Source organism: Xylaria bambusicola, assembly GCF_022495145.1.
Source record: "Xylaria bambusicola strain CBS 139988 unplaced genomic scaffold F5B22scaffold_29, whole genome shotgun sequence".
NCBI classification, from domain to species: domain Eukaryota; kingdom Fungi; phylum Ascomycota; class Sordariomycetes; order Xylariales; family Xylariaceae; genus Xylaria; species Xylaria bambusicola.
The window spans coordinates 210,860-233,554 of record NW_025953582.1 but is presented as its reverse complement, the minus strand read 5'-3'; the positions used below and the strand labels follow the sequence as shown (position 1 = coordinate 233,554).

At 48.3% G+C, this 22,695-nt stretch overlaps 8 protein-coding genes across 8 annotated transcripts; 3 read left to right on the top strand and 5 right to left on the bottom strand.

Moving 5' to 3' along the window:
- Nucleotides 1-912: 912 nt before the first annotated feature.
- Nucleotides 913-1,284, bottom strand: F5B22DRAFT_647844 (uncharacterized protein; the record flags this gene model as incomplete). Its single annotated transcript, XM_047978937.1, has 2 exons — nt 913-1,201; nt 1,265-1,284. 2 exons carry the CDS (start codon nt 1,282-1,284, stop codon nt 913-915), a joined length of 309 nt encoding a protein of 102 aa, XP_047829587.1.
- Nucleotides 1,285-3,348: 2,064 nt separating this feature from the next.
- On the top strand, nt 3,349-6,727 carry F5B22DRAFT_248010 (extracellular glycosyl hydrolase family 78 protein). The gene is made up of 5 exons (XM_047969982.1): nt 3,349-4,613; nt 4,671-4,946; nt 5,035-5,174; nt 5,261-5,291; nt 5,347-6,727. The coding sequence occupies exons 1-5, from the start codon at nt 3,530-3,532 to the stop codon at nt 6,417-6,419; spliced, it is 2,604 nt and encodes an 867-aa protein (XP_047829586.1). The 5' UTR covers nt 3,349-3,529; the 3' UTR covers nt 6,420-6,727.
- Nucleotides 6,728-6,854: 127 nt separating this feature from the next.
- F5B22DRAFT_637238 (uncharacterized protein) lies at nt 6,855-7,943 on the bottom strand (the record flags this gene model as incomplete). The annotated part of the gene is made up of 3 exons (XM_047977407.1): nt 6,855-7,294; nt 7,363-7,800; nt 7,865-7,943. 3 exons carry the CDS (start codon nt 7,941-7,943, stop codon nt 6,855-6,857), a joined length of 957 nt encoding a protein of 318 aa, XP_047829585.1.
- Nucleotides 7,944-8,530: 587 nt separating this feature from the next.
- F5B22DRAFT_647841 (RmlC-like cupin domain-containing protein) lies at nt 8,531-8,953 on the top strand (the record flags this gene model as incomplete). The annotated part of the gene is made up of 1 exon (XM_047978936.1): nt 8,531-8,953. One exon carries the CDS (start codon nt 8,531-8,533, stop codon nt 8,951-8,953), a length of 423 nt encoding a protein of 140 aa, XP_047829584.1.
- Nucleotides 8,954-9,153: 200 nt separating this feature from the next.
- On the bottom strand, nt 9,154-10,091 carry F5B22DRAFT_611988 (uncharacterized protein). The gene has a single exon (XM_047975316.1). The coding sequence runs from the start codon at nt 9,696-9,698 to the stop codon at nt 9,258-9,260; it is 441 nt and encodes a 146-aa protein (XP_047829583.1). The 5' UTR covers nt 9,699-10,091; the 3' UTR covers nt 9,154-9,257.
- Nucleotides 10,092-10,127: 36 nt separating this feature from the next.
- On the bottom strand, nt 10,128-13,019 carry F5B22DRAFT_611986 (elongation factor Tu GTP binding domain-containing protein). Its single transcript, XM_047975315.1, has 9 exons — nt 12,479-13,019; nt 12,158-12,352; nt 12,078-12,103; nt 11,992-12,027; nt 11,898-11,936; nt 11,812-11,848; nt 11,639-11,704; nt 10,867-11,556; nt 10,128-10,767 (listed from the first exon to the last, which is right to left on the bottom strand). The coding sequence occupies exons 1-9, from the start codon at nt 12,798-12,800 to the stop codon at nt 10,670-10,672; spliced, it is 1,509 nt and encodes a 502-aa protein (XP_047829582.1). The 5' UTR covers nt 12,801-13,019; the 3' UTR covers nt 10,128-10,669.
- Nucleotides 13,020-19,269: 6,250 nt separating this feature from the next.
- On the top strand, nt 19,270-21,232 carry F5B22DRAFT_247913 (uncharacterized protein). The gene is made up of 4 exons (XM_047969981.1): nt 19,270-19,539; nt 19,674-20,486; nt 20,533-20,564; nt 20,632-21,232. The coding sequence occupies exons 2-4, from the start codon at nt 19,688-19,690 to the stop codon at nt 21,169-21,171; spliced, it is 1,371 nt and encodes a 456-aa protein (XP_047829581.1). The 5' UTR covers nt 19,270-19,539; nt 19,674-19,687; the 3' UTR covers nt 21,172-21,232.
- On the bottom strand, nt 20,581-22,681 carry F5B22DRAFT_247910 (kinetochore Sim4 complex subunit FTA2-domain-containing protein). The gene is made up of 2 exons (XM_047969980.1): nt 22,163-22,681; nt 20,581-22,111 (listed from the first exon to the last, which is right to left on the bottom strand). Exons 1-2 carry the CDS (start codon nt 22,313-22,315, stop codon nt 21,293-21,295), a joined length of 972 nt encoding a protein of 323 aa, XP_047829580.1. The 5' UTR covers nt 22,316-22,681; the 3' UTR covers nt 20,581-21,292.
- Between the last annotated feature and the right edge of the window lie 14 nt (nt 22,682-22,695).

Here is a 22,695-nt window from a genome sequence, read left to right as displayed (position 1 = left end):
ATGCCATATAAAGACCGTTAACGTCTCATGGGTTAACGGCGTCGTTTTTCTCCGTGACAGACATGCATTCCATGAACAAACGGGCGTGATTAGGATGAGCGCATGAAAAATCTAGCTGGATGCCTTAGTTTTTGAACTATATTAACATGGTTAGAGGTTAGGATTCACAGCTAAGATGATCTAATATCTCTATTACTTTATTTGCATGTATAATAACCAACCTATGGCAAGAGTCGTAACCCGATTTGTGTTGGTTGGTGTGTATAATCATACATAGTAGTAAATCAAGAAAGTTTCCTGATTCTTTTGTTTCTCCGACAATGATAATTCGCCTACTAATTAGTGCATCTAAATCTTAAGTCTTTGGATATTCTATTTATTTTGGATTTCATGTTAAGGGAAAGTGGAAATGCTGGAAACTTATATAATGGTGATATTAGAATCTAAAACTTCCTGGAACACGGGTTACAATTCTAAGTCCTTTCGTGCATCATGATTATCAGAGTTTAGGGTAACAACACCGTGTCTGATACGTATAATTAGAATGATAGATGTTAGAGCTGTGATTTCTTGTGTGCTACTTGCTCCTCAACAATGCACACATGGGAGGATATTTAGGCTATTCTAAGGGGTGTTATTTACTTTGTATGAGAACCTTGCATGATATCTAAACTAAATCATAGAAAATGAATGTACGTTATTACTTGGAATGTTGCTCCCCTCGAGTCTTGAGATGCAGGATAGTACCCATATAAAGCACATTTCCACTGGATTTATATTGCATTTACTTCCTAACTAATTACCTATCCCTATAAAACCCTCACAGGAACAGACTCAAGTTGAGAGCCGAGGGACGGCGTTTTTGAATACATTGTCCAGATCATATTTCTTCTTTAACTGTAACAGCTTTGCCTAATACGATCCATATATCTTCTCGTTGTCTGTGCCGGCTTCTCTGAGTTCTTGAAAGAGACCCCGTGCCCATTCTTCTCCCTTGAGCTCAAGATCTTTCACCCCAGTCATAGCAACGAGCTCAAGAATGAGATGGTCAACTCGGGCGCCAAACACGGATTTCTCGCTAGGCTTAGGTGCGCGGCGACTGTGAACTGATACGGCTATGCCACCACCAGGAATAAGACCAGTGTACTTAGCGAGAGCCTCAGCGGTCTTCGTTGTGTACTTGTTCAAGTTGAGCAAATAGCTTCATCCATAGGAGCCGTACACAATCAATGTCTCGTTGAACACGGCGAAAGACGCTACTGACTTGGGCTCAGGGTTGTTCATGATGCAGGTTCCGAGGGTCGCGATCTTATTAAACCATTTCTTGCCCTTCTCCTGGTCAGCATCAGCCCATGTAGCCCCAATAGCCAGGACCTTGCCTAGGCCTGGGAGCTCTATTCCGAAAGGCTGGAGCTAGAGGCCACAGGGGAGAGGTTCCTCCGCTACTAACCTTTCGTAACTCTCGGCGTAATTTGTCTAAGCCGTTTTCAAGTCACTAGACTCGAAGATTAAAAGAATGGTAAACAGCTACATGACAGTGAGTATGATATTCTCAGAGGATGCTTGATTCAAACTCATCAGGAATCGACCTATCTCCTCGAGTGGGTAGACCTTAACAGTCAACTCGACAAGCTATCGGTGCTATCCTTTTTTTGCCGCATCTTCCGCGTGCGCGTCTTCATCATTGTCAACAACATTGCCATCGGGCTGACGGCCGGCTAGGGCATCGCATACCTCTTCGCCCTCGCCTTTCAATGCCCTGACCCAGCGTTACTCTGGAACAAACTCGAGTCCGAATACGCTGCAGTGGGTTGTGTCAGTGTTCTCCCGCTATACCTATCCTTCGCGGTCAGCGACTTGATTCTAGATGTGATTATCTTTATCCTGCCTGTGCCGCACTTGTATAATCTTGTCATTCCAACGCGGTAGACAATTGGTGTCGCTTCTATCTTCTTCCTCGGTTCGCTGCTGGTCTTCCACGAATTCTTTATGCATTTCAAGGAATTGGGTGCTATTTAAAAGTTCTGAGATAATTCTATAACAGAGTCGTCGCAATTGGAATTGTGCGAACCATTATCTATGTCTGGGGTATGTATTCACCAGGACTGTCCTCTGCATCTCTCGTCCCCAGCATAATTGTTGGTTGCTGATGCGTACGCACCTGGCAAGCTCCATGGCATCGTGTTCTCGTCTCTCCTGCACCGACCAAATAGCGACCCGGATGACAGTCACAGCTACGAGGCACATGCCGTTCAACCGATACGGCGTGGCGGCAGCGAGCCAAGAGATGATTACGGGTATAATGGCGGTATACACACTTCGTTAAAAGAAGAATAAAATGTTGCTATTTAAAAATAGTTCTTTATTGTGATACCCCGAAGATATTCGTTTCATATTCTTTTTGAACAAATACTTGTCATTTCTCACTTCTACCGCGTTTTCTTTTTTTCCCTTTTTTTTCTTCGTGTTCAGCGCTGGAGTTCAATGTTGAGCGGAAAAGGTTCTGCCAAAGCTCTGGAGACGATGCGAGTGTGTTAACGAGGATCGACAACGACCTACAACGGAGGATGTACGAAGTGAGTTTGAGCGAATGATTGGGATTGGGAAATCCACATTGTATCTTACTATCTTCCGTCTGAAGAATGGTGTGTATCATCTAGGTATCCAGCAGATAGAGAATCTCAAAACGAGTTCACTCTCTACACCGATCGGATTGGTCTTACCTGGGATCTGAGACCGCGCCGCAAGATTCTTATACATGTCTGACATTTCGCATGTTCTAGCTTCATCCAGTCGATCCAAGCTGGCTCCACCGGTGCGTACTGATGGCCGCCTATCTAGCCTGGGATGCTCAGCACCTGAATACAACGTTAACCCGAACAACAGAAAGAGCAGCGGTGAGTCTCGGCGTCACTCTCGGCCGCGCTGCCGATGCTTGAACGATTCGAGCACCACTTTGTAAAGACCTTCCTGCCTTGTCTGAATTCATGCAAGCGCTAATACAATGACGTAAACGGCAGGTGGGTTGAGTTGGCGAAAGCTGTCTCAGAGCCACGATCAAGCATGTGCTGTTGTGCTTCTAGACCCCCCGGATCGCTAGGTTGAGTAGTATGCGGGGGAAGTGGTACGGCTCCACGTCAACCCCCCGGCATTCCTACCCGTGGCGAGCAACATCGCCAAACTTCTACCTTGCCTTCTCCACAGTCCAGCCAGCATTGATGTTGCACGAGGCATGAAAGGTATGGGACGAAGCACTCGGGTCACTTTCGAGAGATCAGATGAGATCCCGTGCTCACAGTATACAGCAAACGTCCCCATATACCACTTACCCCGCCGGACAAGAACATGCGAGGGCGCTCTGATGGTTCCCCTCGCTCGGGTGACCAATGAACCGAACTTCTGAGGAGGCTATATCATATAAATATGAAGCATAAATCGAGAGGTTGGTTGAGTCTCTTTCCATTATTGCCTTCGCTAGTTGGTCGGAGGATGAGTGAGTAAGCCTTAGCAAGACTAATCCGCCTCGAAAATGGCAGTATCCATTTCTCAGGTCTCGTTCGAGCATCATCGGGTTGCTCTAGGTATCGGTGAGGCTAGCCCGCGGATATCATGGCGGTTTGAAGGGGACGCGGGCAACTGGACTCAGAGCGGCTATAGTATAGAGGTATCTCGACAAGGAACCTCTGATGTCTTCAACTTCACCTCCTCAGACTCAGTCCTTGTTGACTGGCCCACGGTTGCGTTGACCTCTGCTGAGTCGGCCATTGTTCGGGTTAGATCATATGGTGGCGACAGCGGTATTGACACGGACTGGTCGGACCCAGTATCCGTCGAGACGGGTCTGCTGTCAGACGAGGACTGGGCTGGTGCCCAGATGATTGCCGCAGACAAACCCACAGAGCAAGGTTCTCCACACCAGCCTATTCTCTTCCGAAAAGACTTCTCCTTAGATGGCAACATCACGTCTGCGCGTTTATATATAACCGCCGAAGGAGTGTACGAAGCCTTCATAAATGGACAAAGGGTTGGCGATGCTGTCCTCGCTCCAGGCTGGCAATCCTACCAACACCGACTTGTTTATGATACATACGACGTCACGAATTTGCTGGAAGACAGTTCTAACACGATCGGTATCCATGTCGGCGAAGGTTGGTACTCAGGCCGCATTGGATTCGAGACGACACGGAACATCTGGGGCGACACCCTGGGCGCCTTTGCTCTGCTCGTAGTCACGGACGCAGACGGAAGCAGCGAGACGATCGCGACAGATCTGACCTGGTCATCTAGTACCGGGGCTATCACGACTTCAGAAATCTACGATGGAGAATATTACGATACGGCGAAAGAGCAGTCTGGCTGGGCGACCTCGAACTTCATGCCACCGGCGAATTCCTCTAACTGGATTGGCGTAAAAGCAATTGCATCCCCATTGAGCCGATTAGTTGCGCCAGATGGACCGCCAATCCGGCGCCTAGAAGAAGTCGAGCTACAAGAAATCATCACTACCCCCTCAGGGGCCACAGTCCTCGATTTTGGGCAGAATCTCGTCGGCTTGCTCCGGCTCAACGTGTCCGGGCCCGCCGGCACTAAGATCAAGATGGTTCACGTAGAAGGTAAGGAAAAGTCCCTTGTGTCCTCCATATAGCTTGATTAACTTACGCCTGCTCTAGTGCTTGAACATGGAGAGATAGCCACCGCTCCGCTACGAACCGCTAAGCAAACCGACACCCTCGTCTTGTCCGGCAACGGCACACAGACATGGGAACCGACGTTCACGTACCACGGCTTCAGATACGTGCAAGTGAACAATTGGCCGACAGAGCAGACACCCCTCAGCAGAGACTCGGTCAAGGCCATCGTCGTACACTCGGACATGCAGCGGACTGGGGAGTTTGAGACGTCGGATTCGCTGCTGAACAAGCTGGTAGCAAACATTCTGTGGAGTCGTAAGTTTGCCTTGTTTGTCCGTTCCGTGTGATTTGTCGGATGGCTCCCGCGCGTGATTATCTGACGTTACCTAACACCCGTGTACAGTGAAGGGGAACTTTATGAGTGTCCCAACAGACTGCCCGCAGCGTGACGAAAGGCTAGGCTGGACAGGCGATGCGCATGCCTTTTCTCCCACGGCCAACTTTCTGTACGACGCGGCGGGATTCTGGAAAGGCTGGCTGAAGGTTAGTCCATTCCCTACCTCTAAGAGCGAACGAAACATGACACGCCTTGCACGACGATTCGACATGGTTGTATTAACGCAGAACAGGACGTGGTATCAGAAACCCTCGAAAATAACGGTCAGTCCCTGATGATTCCCAAAAGCACCGAGAGCAGCGCACTAACTCTCTCTAGGCATTGTTCCCGTCGTGGTACCCAATGTCCCGGCCGTATCACCCGCCTTCCCAGCAGCCGTCTGGGGCGACGTAGTAGTAGCAAACGCGTGGAACATGTACCAATCCACGGGCGATCTCGCCGCGCTGCGAGAGCAATTCGTCGGCGTCCAGGCCTGGATCGACCACGGGATCCCGCGGGGCGCAAACGGGCTGTGGGACCACAGTTTCTTCCAGTACGGCGACTGGCTGGATCCCAAGGCGCCGAACGACAACCCGGGCGGCGCGACGACGGACTCGGGCCTAGTAGCCGATGCGTACCTCGTGTACGTCACGGATCTCGCGTCGAGAATAGCTGCTGTTCTCGGTCTGCAAGCCGAGACGGCACAGTACGCAGAGCAAACAGCTACGCTCAAGAAGGCGTACCAAGCAGCGTGGATCTCCTCCTCCGGCACCGTAGCCTACGAGACGCAAACAGGAATTGCGCTATCACTGTACTTCGACCTGTTCCCCCCGGGAACAGGCCAGGACGTCGCCGCCGCAGCGCGTCTGCAGAAGCTCATCGCGGACAACGACTACCTCGTCGGCACAGGCTTCGCAGGGACGCATCTCCTCGGTCTCGCACTGACACAATACGGCCTGACGGCCGAGTTCTACAAGATGCTGCTGCAGACGACGGTGCCGTCGTGGCTGTACCAGGTCGTCGAGGGCGGGACGACGACGTGGGAGCGGTGGGACAGTCTTCTACCCGACGGCACCGTGAATCCGAACATGATGACCTCCTTCAACCACTACGCTTTCGGATCCGTTGCGAACTGGATGTTTCGCACGATTGGCGGTCTGGCGCCTGCTGAGCCCGGGTGGAAGACGGTGCGCGTGGAGCCTGTGCCGGGGGGGAACTTGACGTATGCGAAGACGTCGTATCTGAGTCCTTATGGGAGGGTGTCGACGGAGTGGACGGTGGATGACGGGGGCTTTCACCTAACGCTCGTTGTCCCGCCGAATGCGAAGGCGGAGGTCGTGCTCCCTGGTGATACGCAGAATGTTGTCGTTGTGGGAAGTGGGACGCACTCTTTCAAGGTCTTGGGGTCGTAGGAGAGCTAAGATGGGCTTTCGAGACCGTTGTATTCTTGTATCTATTTTCTCTTCTTCATTTAGTCTATCGCGTTCGCGCTGTAACTATTTTTTCGGTATTGGCTTTCATGCTTTGTCTGACCTTCGGGCCCAGAACGGATCTCTGTGCCTGCTCTGTGACTAACTAGGGACTTTACACTGATGCGCCATATAGTTCGCCCAGAATTGCGACTGAAGTATAGTATCCGAAACGAGGGGTAGGATAGCGCTTTATATCGTTACACCACTATAAGATGGCCCTTCAATACGACCACGAACAGGTAAGCGGCCTTCTTTTCACGTCATTGAGCCACGATCTCAGTCCAGCGAACAACACGAGGAGTGGCAGTTGAGATTGGGCATGAAGGCGGTAAATCCGAGTAAAATCAAAGATGATTCTCCCAACAGCATGATCCATCATATTTCCTTCATTACTTCAGCCACAGCCTTCGCCGCGGCTCGCTTCCGCTGGTCCTCAGGCAAGCCCGCATTCGAATCCCTCACAGCCTGCAATTTCGCCATCAAGCGTTCCATCTTCTGAACATCCTCATCATCGATCGGGTCCTCCGCGTCGTCCGGCGCTTTCTTCTCGCCATCTATGCTCGACTCGCCATCCTCCTTCCCCGAGCTCCATATCGCGCGCCTCAGACCTTCAAAATCCTCACGATCGAAGCCGAAATCCAAACTCTCGGGATCTAAATCAGGAGCATTAGGATCCTCGCTAGCCTCTTGGCGATTCTTGTGCGCTTCGATTTCGGCGTCTATGTCGTCGAAATCGGAGCCGAGATCATCGGCTGATGCGTTTGCCCAGTCGTTTGCTTCCAATGCCTCCAAGGCTCGTGGTATCCCGGTTTTTTCTAAACAGCACCTTATGAATCACTATCCCTCGATAATATCAAAAAGAAAGGGAGGGGGAGTTACGTACCTCCATATTCATTCCTGGTGGGCGTCGTCTGGCTCCTGACCTGCACGAACTCTAGTCCTGACTCGGCGCAGCAGTCGTCCCAGACATCGACGTCGTCGATCTCGCCGACGCCGAGACAGAGGCCCACGCCATCCCATTCCCAGCCACCCAGGCCCTCCTTCACGACTTTCCCAACTTGTTTGATCAAATCTTGGGAGGCCTTTCCTTCGTCGGAGGTAGCGTGAACCGGCAGCGCGAAGACTACCATGACACCGCCGAGTACTTCCAGGACTTCCTTCGCTTCAGCAGAGAGGAATGAAGCGGACCATTCTGATGGCGATGCTATTAAATCCAGCCATATAGGCACTTCTGCTGTGTAGTATGTGGTTTTGAGTGAGAGGTTATGTGATGCCCCGGCCAGGGACGTTGATGTCTGTTCCGGTGTTGTGCCAGTGAGGTCTACAGACTACGTTAGCTATGGTCGTCTACTTGCTAGTCTTATTCACAGAGATGGGGATGGTACCTTTTAAAACACGGGAAAGGTGTTGTGCTGAATCAGCTGATGACACGGCTAATATGCGACGAGGATTCGTGACCTCCATCTTGGCAATATCTGAGTCCATAGCACTTCACACTCACTTCGGGATTGACGATGGAGGGCCCTCGTTTGACTGTGACAGGAGGTTCAAGTTGATGCCCCTCTATTATACCTTATACTATCATAATACTCTTATTATCATATTATATGCAATTTAACGAAAGCATTCATTGCCGCATTTCGCATAACTTTCCCTAACCGGGGCACACCCTTTCTTGCTGGTGTTGGGCGCATCTGATCAAGATGAAGATGATTTTGGCTTTGGAGACTTCAAAACTACTGCTGCCATGTCTGTAACGACACCTGCAATAATGTAGACAGCAATCCCTGTGATGAGTACCAAGGTGCCTAAAGGCATCTAGCCATGTGTATCATCGAAGAAGAATAGACCGTACGAAAAGTGCTCCGTGATAACCCAAGTGGATGGATGTTATGCGATGAAACTCTACCGTCACTACGACCTTGACTCACCAATCATCAATGCAAGATATATATAACTCCAAGATATCCTCTCATGAAGTAACAATATCACCCGTCCACTCCCTCCCTCACACCCCCATCACCATCCCATCACCATCAACCCCTATCCAAATGTCGCACCCACAACCCTCCCAACCCGTGCACCTAACCCCCAGCACATCCCTCATTCCCTCCGGCCCTCAAACCCCAGGAATATCCCGCTCGTCCGCAATCGTAGACAAAACCGCCAACATCTGCGCAACCCACATGCTCGCATCACCACACACGTCCTCAGCAGTCCACCACCACGGGGCCCAAGACACGATCGTGTACGCGGTGCGCGGCAAGGGCGCGATCGTCTCCGAGGGCGGGAAGACGCGGGTCGATCTCGCGCCCGGCGATTACGCGCTTATACCCGCGTGGACGGAACACCAGGAGGTCAACGATGGCGAGGAGGAGGTAGCTTGGTGTATTGTGCGGAGCGGGCGGGTTCCTGAGGTGGTGAATTTGAGGGGATGGGGGGGCGAGGTTGTGAAGGAGGAGACGAATAGGTAAATAAAAAAAATAAATACCTAGATAGGTATTGTATACTTGCTTGATCGGTCGGAGGTTGGGAATGATGAAGATGGCTATGAAAATGGCGTAGATAGATAGATTCATGGTTGATCTCGTTCCTAGTACCATAACATCTGCTCTTCCAATCGCCGCTGTCTATTCATCGCTATATTGTACCGTATGTATATGTATATATATATGTGTATATACGCCATCGCCGCCACTGTATGCAAACAGATCATATCGCCAAGTGCTCCATATGCGCCCATGATGCCAAATAATATCCATCCATCCCCTCTTCCCCCTAACCTCTCCCCCCATTATAATCCGCACCCCCGGCCCTCCTCAACCTCGGCACAACATCCTTCTCGTCCAGATCTCCTCTATCCGTAGCATCGACCTGTATGCTATGATGGCTCAGGACCTTCTTGACCTCCGCCGTCTCGAACCCCACCCTCGCCTTCCGCATCACTTTCGTGCTCGCCCCGATCCACACCACGAGGATGAACTTCACCCGCTTGCTCTCGGTGTCGTTCGCGTATTCCACGCGCGCGTACCCCCATTGCGCCTGGCCGTCGTCCAGATGCGCCGCGAGCTCCGAGAGTCCCCCTTTGCCCGTCCCCGAGAGCTTCAGGTCGCGGCCCGTGGGCGCCGCGTACGAGATCAGCAGCCAGTTCGTCTCGTCCTTGTCGGAGCGCACGGCGTCGTAGGCGTCTTTGATTTCTTGGGAGTCGAGGCCGGACATTTTTTGTTTTCCTTGTATCTGCGATTTTTCCTTTTTCTATTGCTTTATATAGTTGTTTTCCTTCTTTCGTTCTCCTCGTGCAACTTGATCGAGTCGAGCGTTGATCTTCTGGCTTTGGTGGGGGGAGGGAACTAGAGGGGTAGACTCGGTCAGGAGGGGTCGCGTGCTCGGTGGATTGTCTGGTTCAATTGAACGAGGAAATGTCAATGGAGCGCCAATTAACAAGATAAGTTTGTTAAGAGTCGATATTTCACGTTTAAGCTATTAGTATCATAGCAATAGACTTCCAATTTGGTTTGGAACGGAGAGCGTTCCTTGTAATATGTGTCTTGTTTCGTCTTGCATGAATAGCTCAAGTGCCGGCGGCCGTCAGTCAACCGTCAGACACTCGCCGCTTTCGACTTGGGCCCCTGTGGCTCAGATGTTTCAAAACTACGGCCTCATTTGCTTCGCCCAACAGGCTTGTTGATCAAATGTGAGGTGAATCTTGATTAATAGAATCAAAGATTGAAATGAATACTTATGTTTCGACTCGTTCTTTTAGTTTTCTAGATGCTAGTACGCTGGCGCGGAAACGCATCTATGAATACAAATAGATACCAGACTATCTAAGCACACTATCATTTGAACTGATGCTTTTTCCTGGCCGCCAGATGCTATTCAACAAAACCGCAATTCCAATCACACCAGTCCGGACTCCAACCTGTATCAATCATACCGAAATGGCCCCTCCTTCCGAACCGATGGCATGATGCAATCTCCGTCATCAAAAAAGTCTAGCTATAGCCTGCTAGATGATAAGTCATCCGTTCACACGTGAAATTCGTCAAGGAGACAACAACAAGAACAAGCCAGTGAGATATCTCAAGATGAGTGGCAAGGTTACCAAGAAACAGGTCAGACGTATTACTGGCAAACCTCACGGTCGTCGTAGTGGATTAACGTGCTGGTTTATTTTTGTCATGTCTCATTTACATGCTAGTAGGCTCCAGGATGTCACCTGCCGTAATAGTAGCCCAACCAATAAGACGCCAATGCTTTTCAATACGCCGACTGAGAGCGATTTTCTCTGTTCGTGATGGATCGGGTTAGCATTCGCATTATAATTTAATATTGTGGTTTGCATAAGATAGAAAGAGGTGATGCCTAAAATAATTGCAGCGCTTACCTCCGATATTTGTACAAGCGGGACTTGTGAGAACCAGCTTAGCAGCATCTCTCTTGATGGCTGCGACCTTGGCACCAGTTGATGTCGATCCAATGTTAACCATGAGAATCTCATTCTTGGCAAGTTTCTCGACCTTGCGCTGTTTGCCATCGGCGACACCGAGAAGACGTCGGAGCAGGTAGAAGTTGACCTCGATCTGGCCGTAAATATCCGGGGATCTTCCACGGAGACCAAGGACGAAACCAACAAGACGATCCGCTCGGCAGAGTGTCGGGTCAATTCGTGTACCAACACCAATCAAACCACCAGGAACAGCGTATTTGAGGTCATTGGCCTCGGAGTTGAGGGAAACGATGCGGCTGAAGATCGGGGTACACCTCAGGTTGCCCTTGTCGTCACGCGTAACGATACCCGGTCGAATTTCAATCTCGTCACCCATCTTAAGCATACCATGAAGGATACTACCACCGGCAACACCTCCCTTAAGCTCATCAATGTCGGCACCTGGCTTGTTGACATCGAAGGATCGAATGACCATCATGTAAGGGTCCATGGAGAAATCTCGCACGGGTACGGGGATATTAACAATCGCGTCATTGACAGAGTCAATGTTCATCTTCAGTTGAGCAGAGATGGGTATAATAGGTGACTTGCTGGCGACCGTGCCACGGATGAATTGCTGGATAGACTCTGATTACGGTTAATACATCTAATCTCTTGAATAGTAATAAGGCAAATAAATTCCTCTTATTGAGACAAACGTTCGACATACCATAATGTTTCATAGCGGTTTCGTTCTTTATTAGATCAACTTTGTTTTGAAGAATAATGATGTTCTCTGTCGAGCAGTCAGTTACATCTGGCCACCTGAAGATCATGCCACAGAGAAAATCTCGAGCGCCGACCCGGATTCAAGACGGTAGGGATGTTCGGAGGCGGACATACCCAATTTCATGATCTCTACAGCTGCCAAATGTTCGGACTAATTCTATCAGCTACATTATCCCCAAACTTAGAATGTGAGAACATACAGTTTGGGGTTGAGGGCAGCTTTCGTTACCAGCAACCAGCTATCATCTATTAGCTTCTTGTATAAAAGGAGAGTGCAATGTGGAGGAGACTAACAAGCAAGGCGGCATCCATGACGGCGGCACCTGACAACTACAGAGTATTAGCTTGGGAGGCGGAGCGAGGTGATCAGTCAAATATACCATAGTGCTCATGAGAATATCGTGACCTAGAATTTCAGTCAGTCTCTATCTCACCACGGCTATATCAGGTGATTGCATACCAGGGCAGTCAACGAAACTGACGTGCCGTAAGAGCTGGTAGGTTCCGCCACATCCTTCACGTTCACAAGGGGGGTCGACTCTTTGGTCGCTCTTATAAGATCGGAAGCAGGTCGGCCGTGGGCATGCCTCGTTGGAACACCTATATATCTTGGCATTTGCATAACCCAGCTTGATGGTAATGTTACGGATCAGCTCTGTCGCAAGAAGGTTAGCATCAGTGTCGGCACGCAAATAAAAGTACTGCGACGCATAGAAGGAGAATAGAAGGAGAATAGATGGGCATAGCATCTAGAGACAAGGGATGCGGTAGGAATACGGACCGTTCTTGAAACGGACAGTCTGGACGCCTGAAATGGCCTTGACGACGGTGGATTTTCCGTGAGCGACATGGCCGATGGTGCCTATGTTGATGGTGGCCTGGCGGGCAATGATTTCGGGGGTGGTGGGCGACAGAGTCGAGATGTCGAGATCCTTAGGATCTGTCTGAGGCGGTAGAGGCGGTCGCTCGACGGCTTGAGGGGCGGCAGCTATGGGATTCTTGAGGATGGACTGGGGTTGCTGCTCAGTCTCGGACTCTGAGCCGCTTTCCGAGCCGGAGTCGAGCTCAGGGTGCTCGGGGTTTTCGGGCTTGTCGACCGTCATGGTCGCGGGTTTCTCTTCTCTGGCTGTTCTGTGTCTCTGTTGTTGCGTGGGCCAGCGGTGTTCGCGATTCTTCCAAGCTGTTGTTATCGTTGTGTTGTGTTGTGTTGTTGAGCAGTGTGGCGTAACTAGAGAAAGTGACTAGGTAGAGAGAGAGAAATTGCCAGTCAGAAGTTGTGATGTATTTCTGGCGGGAAACTTAACCCCACCACCCCTCCGCTGTTCAGTTACCTATCGAGCGACCTATCTTCTGCCGCTCAGGCTCTGCGCACGGGCCATAGCCCCCTAACAACTGCACCACAAAATTTCCTGGGTGACTCATTTTTAAGGTTGGTACATCGCTGTACTACCCCACTCAATAACTTTATCGATAAGCAAGCGAGCTGTCGACTTGGAGGTACTTGCGCAGGCGTCCACCTAGATCAGTCCCTTTCTCTTGTTACCAAATGCTTCAACAGATGCAATGCTTCAGTTCTACACCAGAAATAGAATTGAGAAGCCATTGCACACTGATCGAATCTATTCGGTTTAATGCGGGTATACTTATAGTTAAACAAGTGATCTACTATGTAGCTCATAGTAGTGCGCGATAATATTGCTCACCTCTTATCCAATAGTATGCTTCGCCGCTACAAGGAAAACCCCCTATCTAAATTGACAAGTCAGGGGAACGTCCAGTCGAAAGGCAACACCCATGCCGCATTTGAGTGACACGGGAATGCCGCTGCTCGTTCCATTCCGCTACATGTGCATTTCAACCTTTTCTGCCTATGTTTAAGCTGTTTAAGTTTGTGGCCAGGTAATCTTACATTTTCTGGGAGTACCTAAACATGTAGCTGCGACAGGGGGGAGTATGCGAGACCATCCCCCAGGTTCTCACCAATTGAAGACCATGTTAAAGGCCGTCTGCTAAATAGAACTTGATATGGATTTTCTTGGAGTAGTTGCTGTGTGCGTCCTACGGACAGCGCAGCTTTTTACGTTAGGCTTATACTTACTGCAGAGTGGTCATATAGTAAGTAGGAGGATAGATTTGGAATGAAGTTAACCAGACATAGTGTAGAATACCGTAATCGTCCCAGCTGACTAACACGAGCATCTTGATAGTCTTCGTTTTCAAGATGGTCTCGATCTCGAGACGAAACTGTTCGAATATTGGAGACCATGTTGGCTTTGGAGATGGTCTCAGAAGTCCGTGTCAATCACGGTGGCCATCTCCCCTAACCCCCCTGTTCCCTAGTGTGTAGGTCTGCGCCCAGGGGCCTGGGCGAGCTGGGTACCTATGGCTGATGGGGGACGAGAGGTCGCGACGAATTCTGTCCGGTCACGACCTGTCGTCCGCCGTAATGGCCTTCAAAGTTTAGAATCCATCCGAGGCATCGCCGTTGGTGTAGATGCTCGTGCATTCGAGGTCTAGTTCCCGCCAAATCGTCATTAAGAATGCCTAATTCAGAGTGGAATGCCTGTTGATAAATGCGTCTGGAGGTTCCTTGACTGGCTACATTTTCGTATGAGACATCGCCGAGTAGGTTAGTATATGGGTTATTCAAGTCGTCGCCACCTCGTGTGCCGACTTGCTCTAGGCGAATGCTGAAGTTTTTTTTAATTACGTCTCAGCTACAGTATTGCATATTTCTCGATGCAATACTTGGTGATTGTACACCTGTTTGCGAGTTTGAGTTGAAGACCTTCGAAAATTAATACCAAGTACAGCAAGGACAAAAAAAACACCGTGGTTTTGGCTAGTAGGTGGATAACTGTGAACTCGAACTCTGAAATCATCCCAACACTTTCGGCGACCTACGCTCATGTTTGCGTATTTCTATCGGGCTCGGTTGTTGAGCTTAATACAGGTCGAATCCGGCCACCCCCCGGTTTCATCTCCCTTGCCCCGAAGAAGCTGAGAGCATGAATATAGCTATATGGGAAAGGGAGACAAGTGACGCAATCATGTCCGTCCCCGAGGACGCATTTAGTGGCGCCGGGTAAAGGCCTCGAGGAAGACCTTGAGTGTCTCAATTTCTACGCAAGGGATCTAGCATATAACATACCTTTCAGCTCACAGAAGCTGAGAATTCGACCTGTGTTACACTGGAATGATACTTCACACAAACATCGTTCCCCTCTGTTTCTCTCTGAACACATATCGTGTACGCAATGCGGTCTACAGAGCCGCCCTCACATCTGTAAGTTTAAAACAAACGAGCTCAATACATGACGACTGGTTCTCATTGCTCGATGAGAACCATTGACAGCCGTTGTTGTTTGTTGGCCGCGGCCTGATGACTGCATTGTTTTAACTCTCGAGTGAAAGTAGCCGCTGGCAATTTTAGCCGCAGAACAAATGACAATAGGATGGGTAAAGGGAAGACTTATTCTAGAGGAGAAGCAGACGAATAACATCTGTGTCTAGAACAGCTCGTGGCGTGCGGTTGGCTTTTTTAGACTAAAATAAACGCCATCTAAGTATATCTCTTAAACAAGGATAGACGCTGTCAACACTCCACACTCGTCCCAATCGTTAGGTCACTATACCGTGGTGCCATGCTAGTTTAACCATGCTGTGCATATAGCTAAATTCACTGAAGAAAATCGAACAGAGCTTGATATCGTCGACTTCACACTAAGGACGTTTGCGTTGGTGGTGGAAGACGAGCAAACCAACTGAGACTTTTGAAGGCATCATCTGACAGATTTATGACTGTCCTCCACCGCTACTTTGATAATTCAATCATGTGATAACCAGAATAGAAACAAAATCAGAAGCTAACAATCAACAAGTCATCTCATGAGAGGTGCAACGTAGCCTCCCTTATTACCCACCAATCAAAAGACCACTCGATTCTCGAGGCTGAATCGGGCAGGGAGTCATAGATCGGACACATCGTCCATAGCCTCAACATACAATCAAAGATGCGAGACAACGTCTGCAGCTTTGGCTCTGTGACCCCTCCTTTTCTAAGGGAGGTTATTGCAATGTTTTCCTCGCAAACCTTACAGCAAGGCAACAGGATGGGACTTATGGCATACGAACCGTGTTGCCATCGTGTATAAAGAGAGCCTATTCCTCTCCCATTTGCACAGACAGCACTCGAGCACAACATCCACCTCTTTCTTCCACATCAGAACCTCGCGGACCATCCACAAGCCAACGAACCTTACAACCCATCGCTTTTATATCGTATCAACAATCATGGAGGGACAGTGCACCTTTCCGGCGGAGTGGTCAATGCCGCCGCCTCCCCTTCCGAAGCAGCCTGCCGTTACGGGGCAGGAGCCAGTGCAGCAACAAGAGGAAGAGGGCGGCTCGTACATTTCGGCCCAAAAGACCTTCCTTATGGACGGCCCTGAGGTTATGGATGTGAGCATCCTCAAGGTCACCCTCGAACGTATGTGGGGTCCCGAAGGCCACGGCTACTTCATCGGATTCTCGAAGAAGGAGCAGTCTTATTTCATCCTCGCCCTCCCATCGTTCGATGTCAACATTGTAAGAGCACTAAACACATCTCTTCAACTTAGAATTTTAGCCACTAACAATATGTAATAGAAAAAGATCAGGGAGAAGGTTGAAGATATGCAGAAATGCATAGCCGAAATGTCGGAGTCGAAAGATTGGAGCTCGATGGCCGTTCCAGCGGCTAAGCAGTAGTGTGGAATGCACGACTCTCTTGAATTTGGTTCTCGTCTCTATCATTACAACACCATAAAACATATAAAAAAAAAGAGAGAGAGAGAATGATTTTGGCAATTTGACTTCAGGCGTTATGAGATGGTGGGACGAGTTGACATCGGGGCACACGCAATAGAACACAGTATCAGTCCATGGCATTTGTCTTCTAGCTACTGGCAATATTGAACAGATTTGTTTGAGGAAATTGGTTTAGTCTAGAAAATCCGAGTTTCATACCCCAAGTTTTGCTAGATTATGCTCTTACATCTCTCCCCACCAGCAAGGTAAACATTTCCAACAAGCAATGAACACTAAGACCTATATCCTACTACACGTGTGATGGAATGAAAACTCTGCAAGATTTATATACTGGGAAATGAGCAAAGACCGAATGTCAGAAATAGGCACCGGTGATTACAGGGAGAGGTGAGCAAACCCGGGAACCCTGTGATGTAGTGCCAGGGGGCTCTTCGATTGGCTAGGCTTTGACAAAACCCTAGCACTACGCGAAACATACCTTGGACACGGGTGTGTTAGAGCCTCCTCGATGGAGCAAAACAATTATACATTTATGAGGCCTGGTCGAATGTGCATCGAAACCGCTGAGTGTTGGTGGAGCCTTGAAATTACAGGATTTAACTATTACTGAAGCGACATTGCCTACTATTTCCAGCAGAAGATGGCACTGCGCATCGTTGTCTTTGTATGATTACTCCTAGGCTGCAAGGTAATGATGTCGATATGCCATTACAAACAGTTCATATCGACATTCATCCATCTATCCCGTTCAGCGCTAACCTTGAATCCTTGACTTTAAGGGTCTGTAAATCCATCCTCGATCGTGGAACGTTGTTGCTCCGGCCGCAACTAATTGATCAGTTTCAAAATCAGGTCTGTTGGGTAACAATACACCATCTGTCACTATGAGGTATCTTAATACATATCTAGGTAGTCATAGTATATTATCGTATCTTAGCTGCCAGTGGTTTATATCCCACTTTAAAGAGTCGCTAACTATTCAAATAGTATCTCTGATAATCACTTTACTCCTGCAACCACTTGGCCTCCCCATCGCCCCAGACTTTCTGTCACCCTCAGTCCACGTCTATATCGGCAGTTTTCGCCATAAGCCATCTATATCGGCCACACTGCTGTAAACCTTAAACCAGACCGTGTAATCACAGTGAAGATTGCGTTGTGGTCGTGAACTCAAGAATCACGGACATCTTATCGCGTCTTAGGGGAGTCGGTGTCAACAACTACAGATTCTTCGGCGTCGACACATACTCAATCATGACCCTATCCATCGCTATATATACATGGCTCACAGCAGCTGCTGATGCGATGCTTCCTGGCTCACTTTAGTTTATCGGGATCAGCTCCGCAAGTTCGCAAATCACTAATTCTTAAGACAGTACACTGCTCCTTCGAAGCATTTACCAGGTGATAAATGGCGCTGTGAACTAAAAATCATATTGACGATGAATAGCTTCAGGCTTCGGTTGCACTTGGGTAAGAAATTGTGGGGGGTGACTAGCTAGACTGACCCGGATGATTGCTACCAGTTTTGTATTCTATATCGCTATTTATCTAGTCACTGGCAACTCTAACTAGGTATACTTGCTTGGACCTGCCTGAAGCTTCCATCAGAATTACCCATAGTGTCAAAGGGCTTCTGTGATGGGCGAAACACCCTCAGCCTAATAACTCTTTGATCTGGATTGATGGGTTCTTCTGTAGAGAAACTTCGGTCAAGTTCTACCAAGGCATTGAAAAACAATTATAAGCTTATAATGGATTAAAACTTTTTATGATGTCTAGAGCTTGATGTGGCTAAATGGAGCTCTTCAAGGAGAACTTGGTCTGCTATAAGTCGCAAATTTAGTCCATTCCAGGATCAATACTAGGGGCACTTTCTATCAGACAGCCCTTTCCCTAGGAACAGGCTAATGCCGTAAATGCCTTGGATCTAAGGGTTTAGAATTAATAACGCGCGGAAGGCAGATTGGATAACTGGTGTGGTACTCGCGTGCGTGACTACAGGGTACTATGCATTGATACTTGGTAGTCTACGAAAGTTTCGTGCTAGTTTAGGGCAATATACAGAGTCTCTTTGTCTGTATCTCTACTGTAGTAACACAGTGATTCACAAGTTCCTGCTTCACGTGAGTCTGGACTTTCTGGCTCACTTCCATCCGTTTCGTTCATAAACTAGGTTCCTACCCAGGTAGCTAAACACGTGAAGGAATCCATGCCATCAAATGTATAACAATATCCTTAAAAGATGCTTTCACAGGGGTATATTTTGCATGTACTTTGGGGTTTCATATGAAAGAAGCTATCTCTGTAGTCAGCCTCACACTATATCTACAGTTTTATGACCGTTCCCATCTGTCTGTCATCTGTCAGCATAGTCTATACACTGTATACACACCAAACTTATACGATATATCCTTTATAATGCAATACAACAGTTTCCAACCTTCATATTTGTAAAGTTTTTACGATCAAAAAAGTGATGAGTTAGCCAATTCGTAGTCTTTGGAAGTTTCCGAAACGACTATTTTCCGTTCGAGGTAGCGGGGTTGAAGGTGTAGGTAGTAATAAGTAGAGATATCTTAAGTAGAAAGACGTTATTTTAGTAGTATACCGTTCACTAAATATATCTTTAGATCACGCCTAATGGTGGCAGCCGTACAACTGCAGACATAGTGTGGGGTTAACTGCAGAGATAGCTTCGCTCTTCAGAATAGTACCTAAGGTATACTATCGGCGCGGGGAACCTTGTAGCCTGTCATGTATCACATATGCTTTCCCGCAGCAAACGCGGCACCAGGTTCAAACGCTCACTGAACACGCGTCTGCCTAATAGAACGCAGTTTTCTTTTGCCTTAGGAGTCCATTTAGCTTCTCCTTTAACCTTTTTCTCACCAACATAAGACTGTGCACAGCTTCTTCTTCTTCCTGCCAGGAAAGCAACCTCGATACCTTCATCACAGACATCTCGGAATAAACAGTCTAAACATAGTTCCCTTCGTCGCTAAGAACCCCAGCCGTCATTTAATTTCCTTGGTAAGTTTGTGTCATACTTTCTTCTCAAGTAGATGGCTATTATTATATTCTACAAGGCTATCTTCGGGAACTCCCGGAAGTTTTCCCACCTTCTCGCCGTCTGAGTCAATTACTAAAGTTGTAATTGTGCACAGAACCAGCAGACAATATGCCGCCACCTCCTGTGTACACATGCAAGCTCAAGAAGGACAATATCGTAGTGCAGCAAACATCGCCACACTACCGTTCGCAACGCTTGAGGATTCAATTTAAGCGCACAATCCGTGTTCCGGACAATGCAGAAGTCGCACAACTCCCACCTGGCCTTGGCGACTTCCGCCTATTCAAGACTTGTGATTTCGCTTCCAAGTTACCCGCAGACATGACTACACAAGCCGGCGTATTTTTCACCATGTATCAGCGCGAGGCTATGTGGGTTAACTTTACAGCTAACCATCCTTTCTCCATCAAGATTTATGCCGGTGGTGTCAACGCCGTCTCAGGCGAACATAATCTGGAGAGTATGGAAACAAAAATTAGACGACTTGATCTCATTGCCGAGGGCAAGAGCATCCAGGACTATGTTGTTGTCCCTGAACAGATGTGGATTGATGGCTTCGCAGTCGCCCCTGGCGTGGTCAGACAGTTTGTTGCTATGCCTCTGGGTACTGGGTATAGCGTGGAAGCGCAGCTGACTGGACAAGAGGCTGTCGGTGGCCTGCAGTTTGAGATTACCCCGTCTTTGCCATCAGAGCGAACGATTCCGCCACCTCGCTTACAAAAATCACTGGGAACCCCTTATCATGGCCCTTGCAGAATTACAGTTAAGACTCTCACCGGCAAGACCATACCTGTTAGTTGTTCCTCATCGGATACAGTCGATACAATCAAACAGTACATAGAGGACGAAGAAGGAATTCCTACCGACCAGCAGCGGCTGATATTTGCGGACACGCAGCTCGAAGATCGTAAGTCTAACTCTTCGTCATATAGGACATCCTGTTGACTATCTAGAACGAATCTTATCCGATTACAATGTGCAAAAGGTGAATATGATGCTAACTCGAATTTTCACAACGGTTAAGAAACATGGACACTAATTCATTAACCCAGGACTCCGTGATACATTTGGTGCTGCGACTCCGAGGCGGCGGTTGGTACGGACCCATGGGCGTAGCTGCAGGTGGAAAGATCAAACAAGTAATTCAGAAAGACGAAATGGACCCTCAAATCTGGGTTCCAGCCTCAACCATTGCGATTTCAGTACATATCCTGACAACCACGATGTTCCGCGACATCACGGGACAGAAGCCTCCCGAGTGCCCCATCTCGGAGTCAGCCTACGCAGATGCTGGTCTTCCATTCTTCCACCTGCCGGAGGAGCCCAGCGGTATCTCCGGTGCTTTCGACGAGGTCAAGAGCGTCAATGAGATCAACGTGGATCGCGGTTTAGCGAGTGGTGAAGAGCCTGACGTGAAGCCACAAGTCGTCACGATCCGACCGGGTGAGGATACCACTGCAAAGAACAAAGTCGATATGGAGACAATTCGGGATCCTGATGGCCTCGTCAATCCTAATGGACCGCTCCGGGCTTTTCGTACTTTGAAAATCCTTGAGGATGAACTGAAAGCGACCGACGGAAAAGCCGAATGACGGTATTATGACAGAAATGCTTGTTGACCAGAACACTACAACGTCCATAGGGGGCGTGGTGCGAACTTCACCATGACGGTCTAGCAAGCTATGCTTTTTTGAATCCTTTTTTTATGATGTTCTATTTTGGATTCACCATGCCATGTCTCCAATCATAGTCGGCCGCGTGCCACTTTATCCGCCCGCTAACCTTTTCATTCCATTCATCTGCTCTCTTTGAAAGAGCTATTAGACGAGTAATATGGACATCATATTCAGGTCCTTCGGTCTTTTCAGCAACAACCTGTTGAGATCGTAGTCGGTTGCAATACAGAAAATTGGGAAGAAATCTGTGCCATATCTGTACTCGATTTCGATCATTCCACTCAGCAATCATATGATCAAAATCTTGTGCATCGGATATTTCGTAGGCATAGATGAACTCTTTCGAGACGTGGCCTAATTCTATGTCGAGGAGGTAATGGGGTACAGTCATGGCGCATGAAAAATCGACCAGAAGTCCATCTTTGTAGTTTGCTGAACGTATATCTTGATGAACAATTCCATGCTTATGAAGATTCTTTATATTGCGAAGCATCCTAGGGATCATTCTTGGCGTGAAGGCATGCTCTGACTCGATATACTCCTTGACAATTGCTCGAATCGGAACCCTTTTGGTAGACTCATCGCGTTTCAATGTTTCTGTTCTCGTCCATGCCAGCTGACGTGGATCATCCTCATCTTCGTCTGAAGATCTATCCACCTGGTAGCTAAGGAAAAGATAACCATAGCACTTCGCTGCTATATGTGTTAAATTTGCCTCACAAATGCGGCCATAGGCTCTACATTCGTTGTTGAATGGATCCATAGAGTCCAGGATTTGGCTATCTGTAATACCACGTTTGTAGAGCAAGGCCAACTCCATTTGATATGTAAAGTCCGAGACTTTGTAGTTGTTAAACTACTTTCAGGTCAGTCATGGTGGGTAAATGGAACTCAGGACGTAACGTACCATCTTGATTGCGTAGACAAGACCATTGATCTCAACCTTCCACACAACTGCATGACTTCCTTCTCCAAGCTTATCTAAAAATTTGATACTGAATCCCGATCCAAGCACATCGAATGGACCAATCCTAGGGCCTTCAAGCGCAGGGAGATTCATTGTACTGGATACGTTCTGCTTGTACAACGCCGTGATAGGAGCAATCGTGCTCACATACGGGTGAGGTCATAGAATGGAGCATATTGTATAGCTTTATATAACCAGATGCACTGTTTGTTCTTTGTCACTTATCTAAGTGAGGGGGTGGGGATGTGTCAGACACCTAACAAAGAGGTCACAATCTCTCCTATACCTAGTGCAACTTGGCCGAATGGGGTCTAGGATGCATAATTATTACACATAATTACAATCTCAATAGAAATTCGAAAGAAGGACTCCAGAGCTTTAATATCACGTATAGGATATTAGATGATATGTGGTGACTACCAATGAATATAGGGTTTTACCATGGCAGTCTATTGAGAAATCCCAAGTGAGAC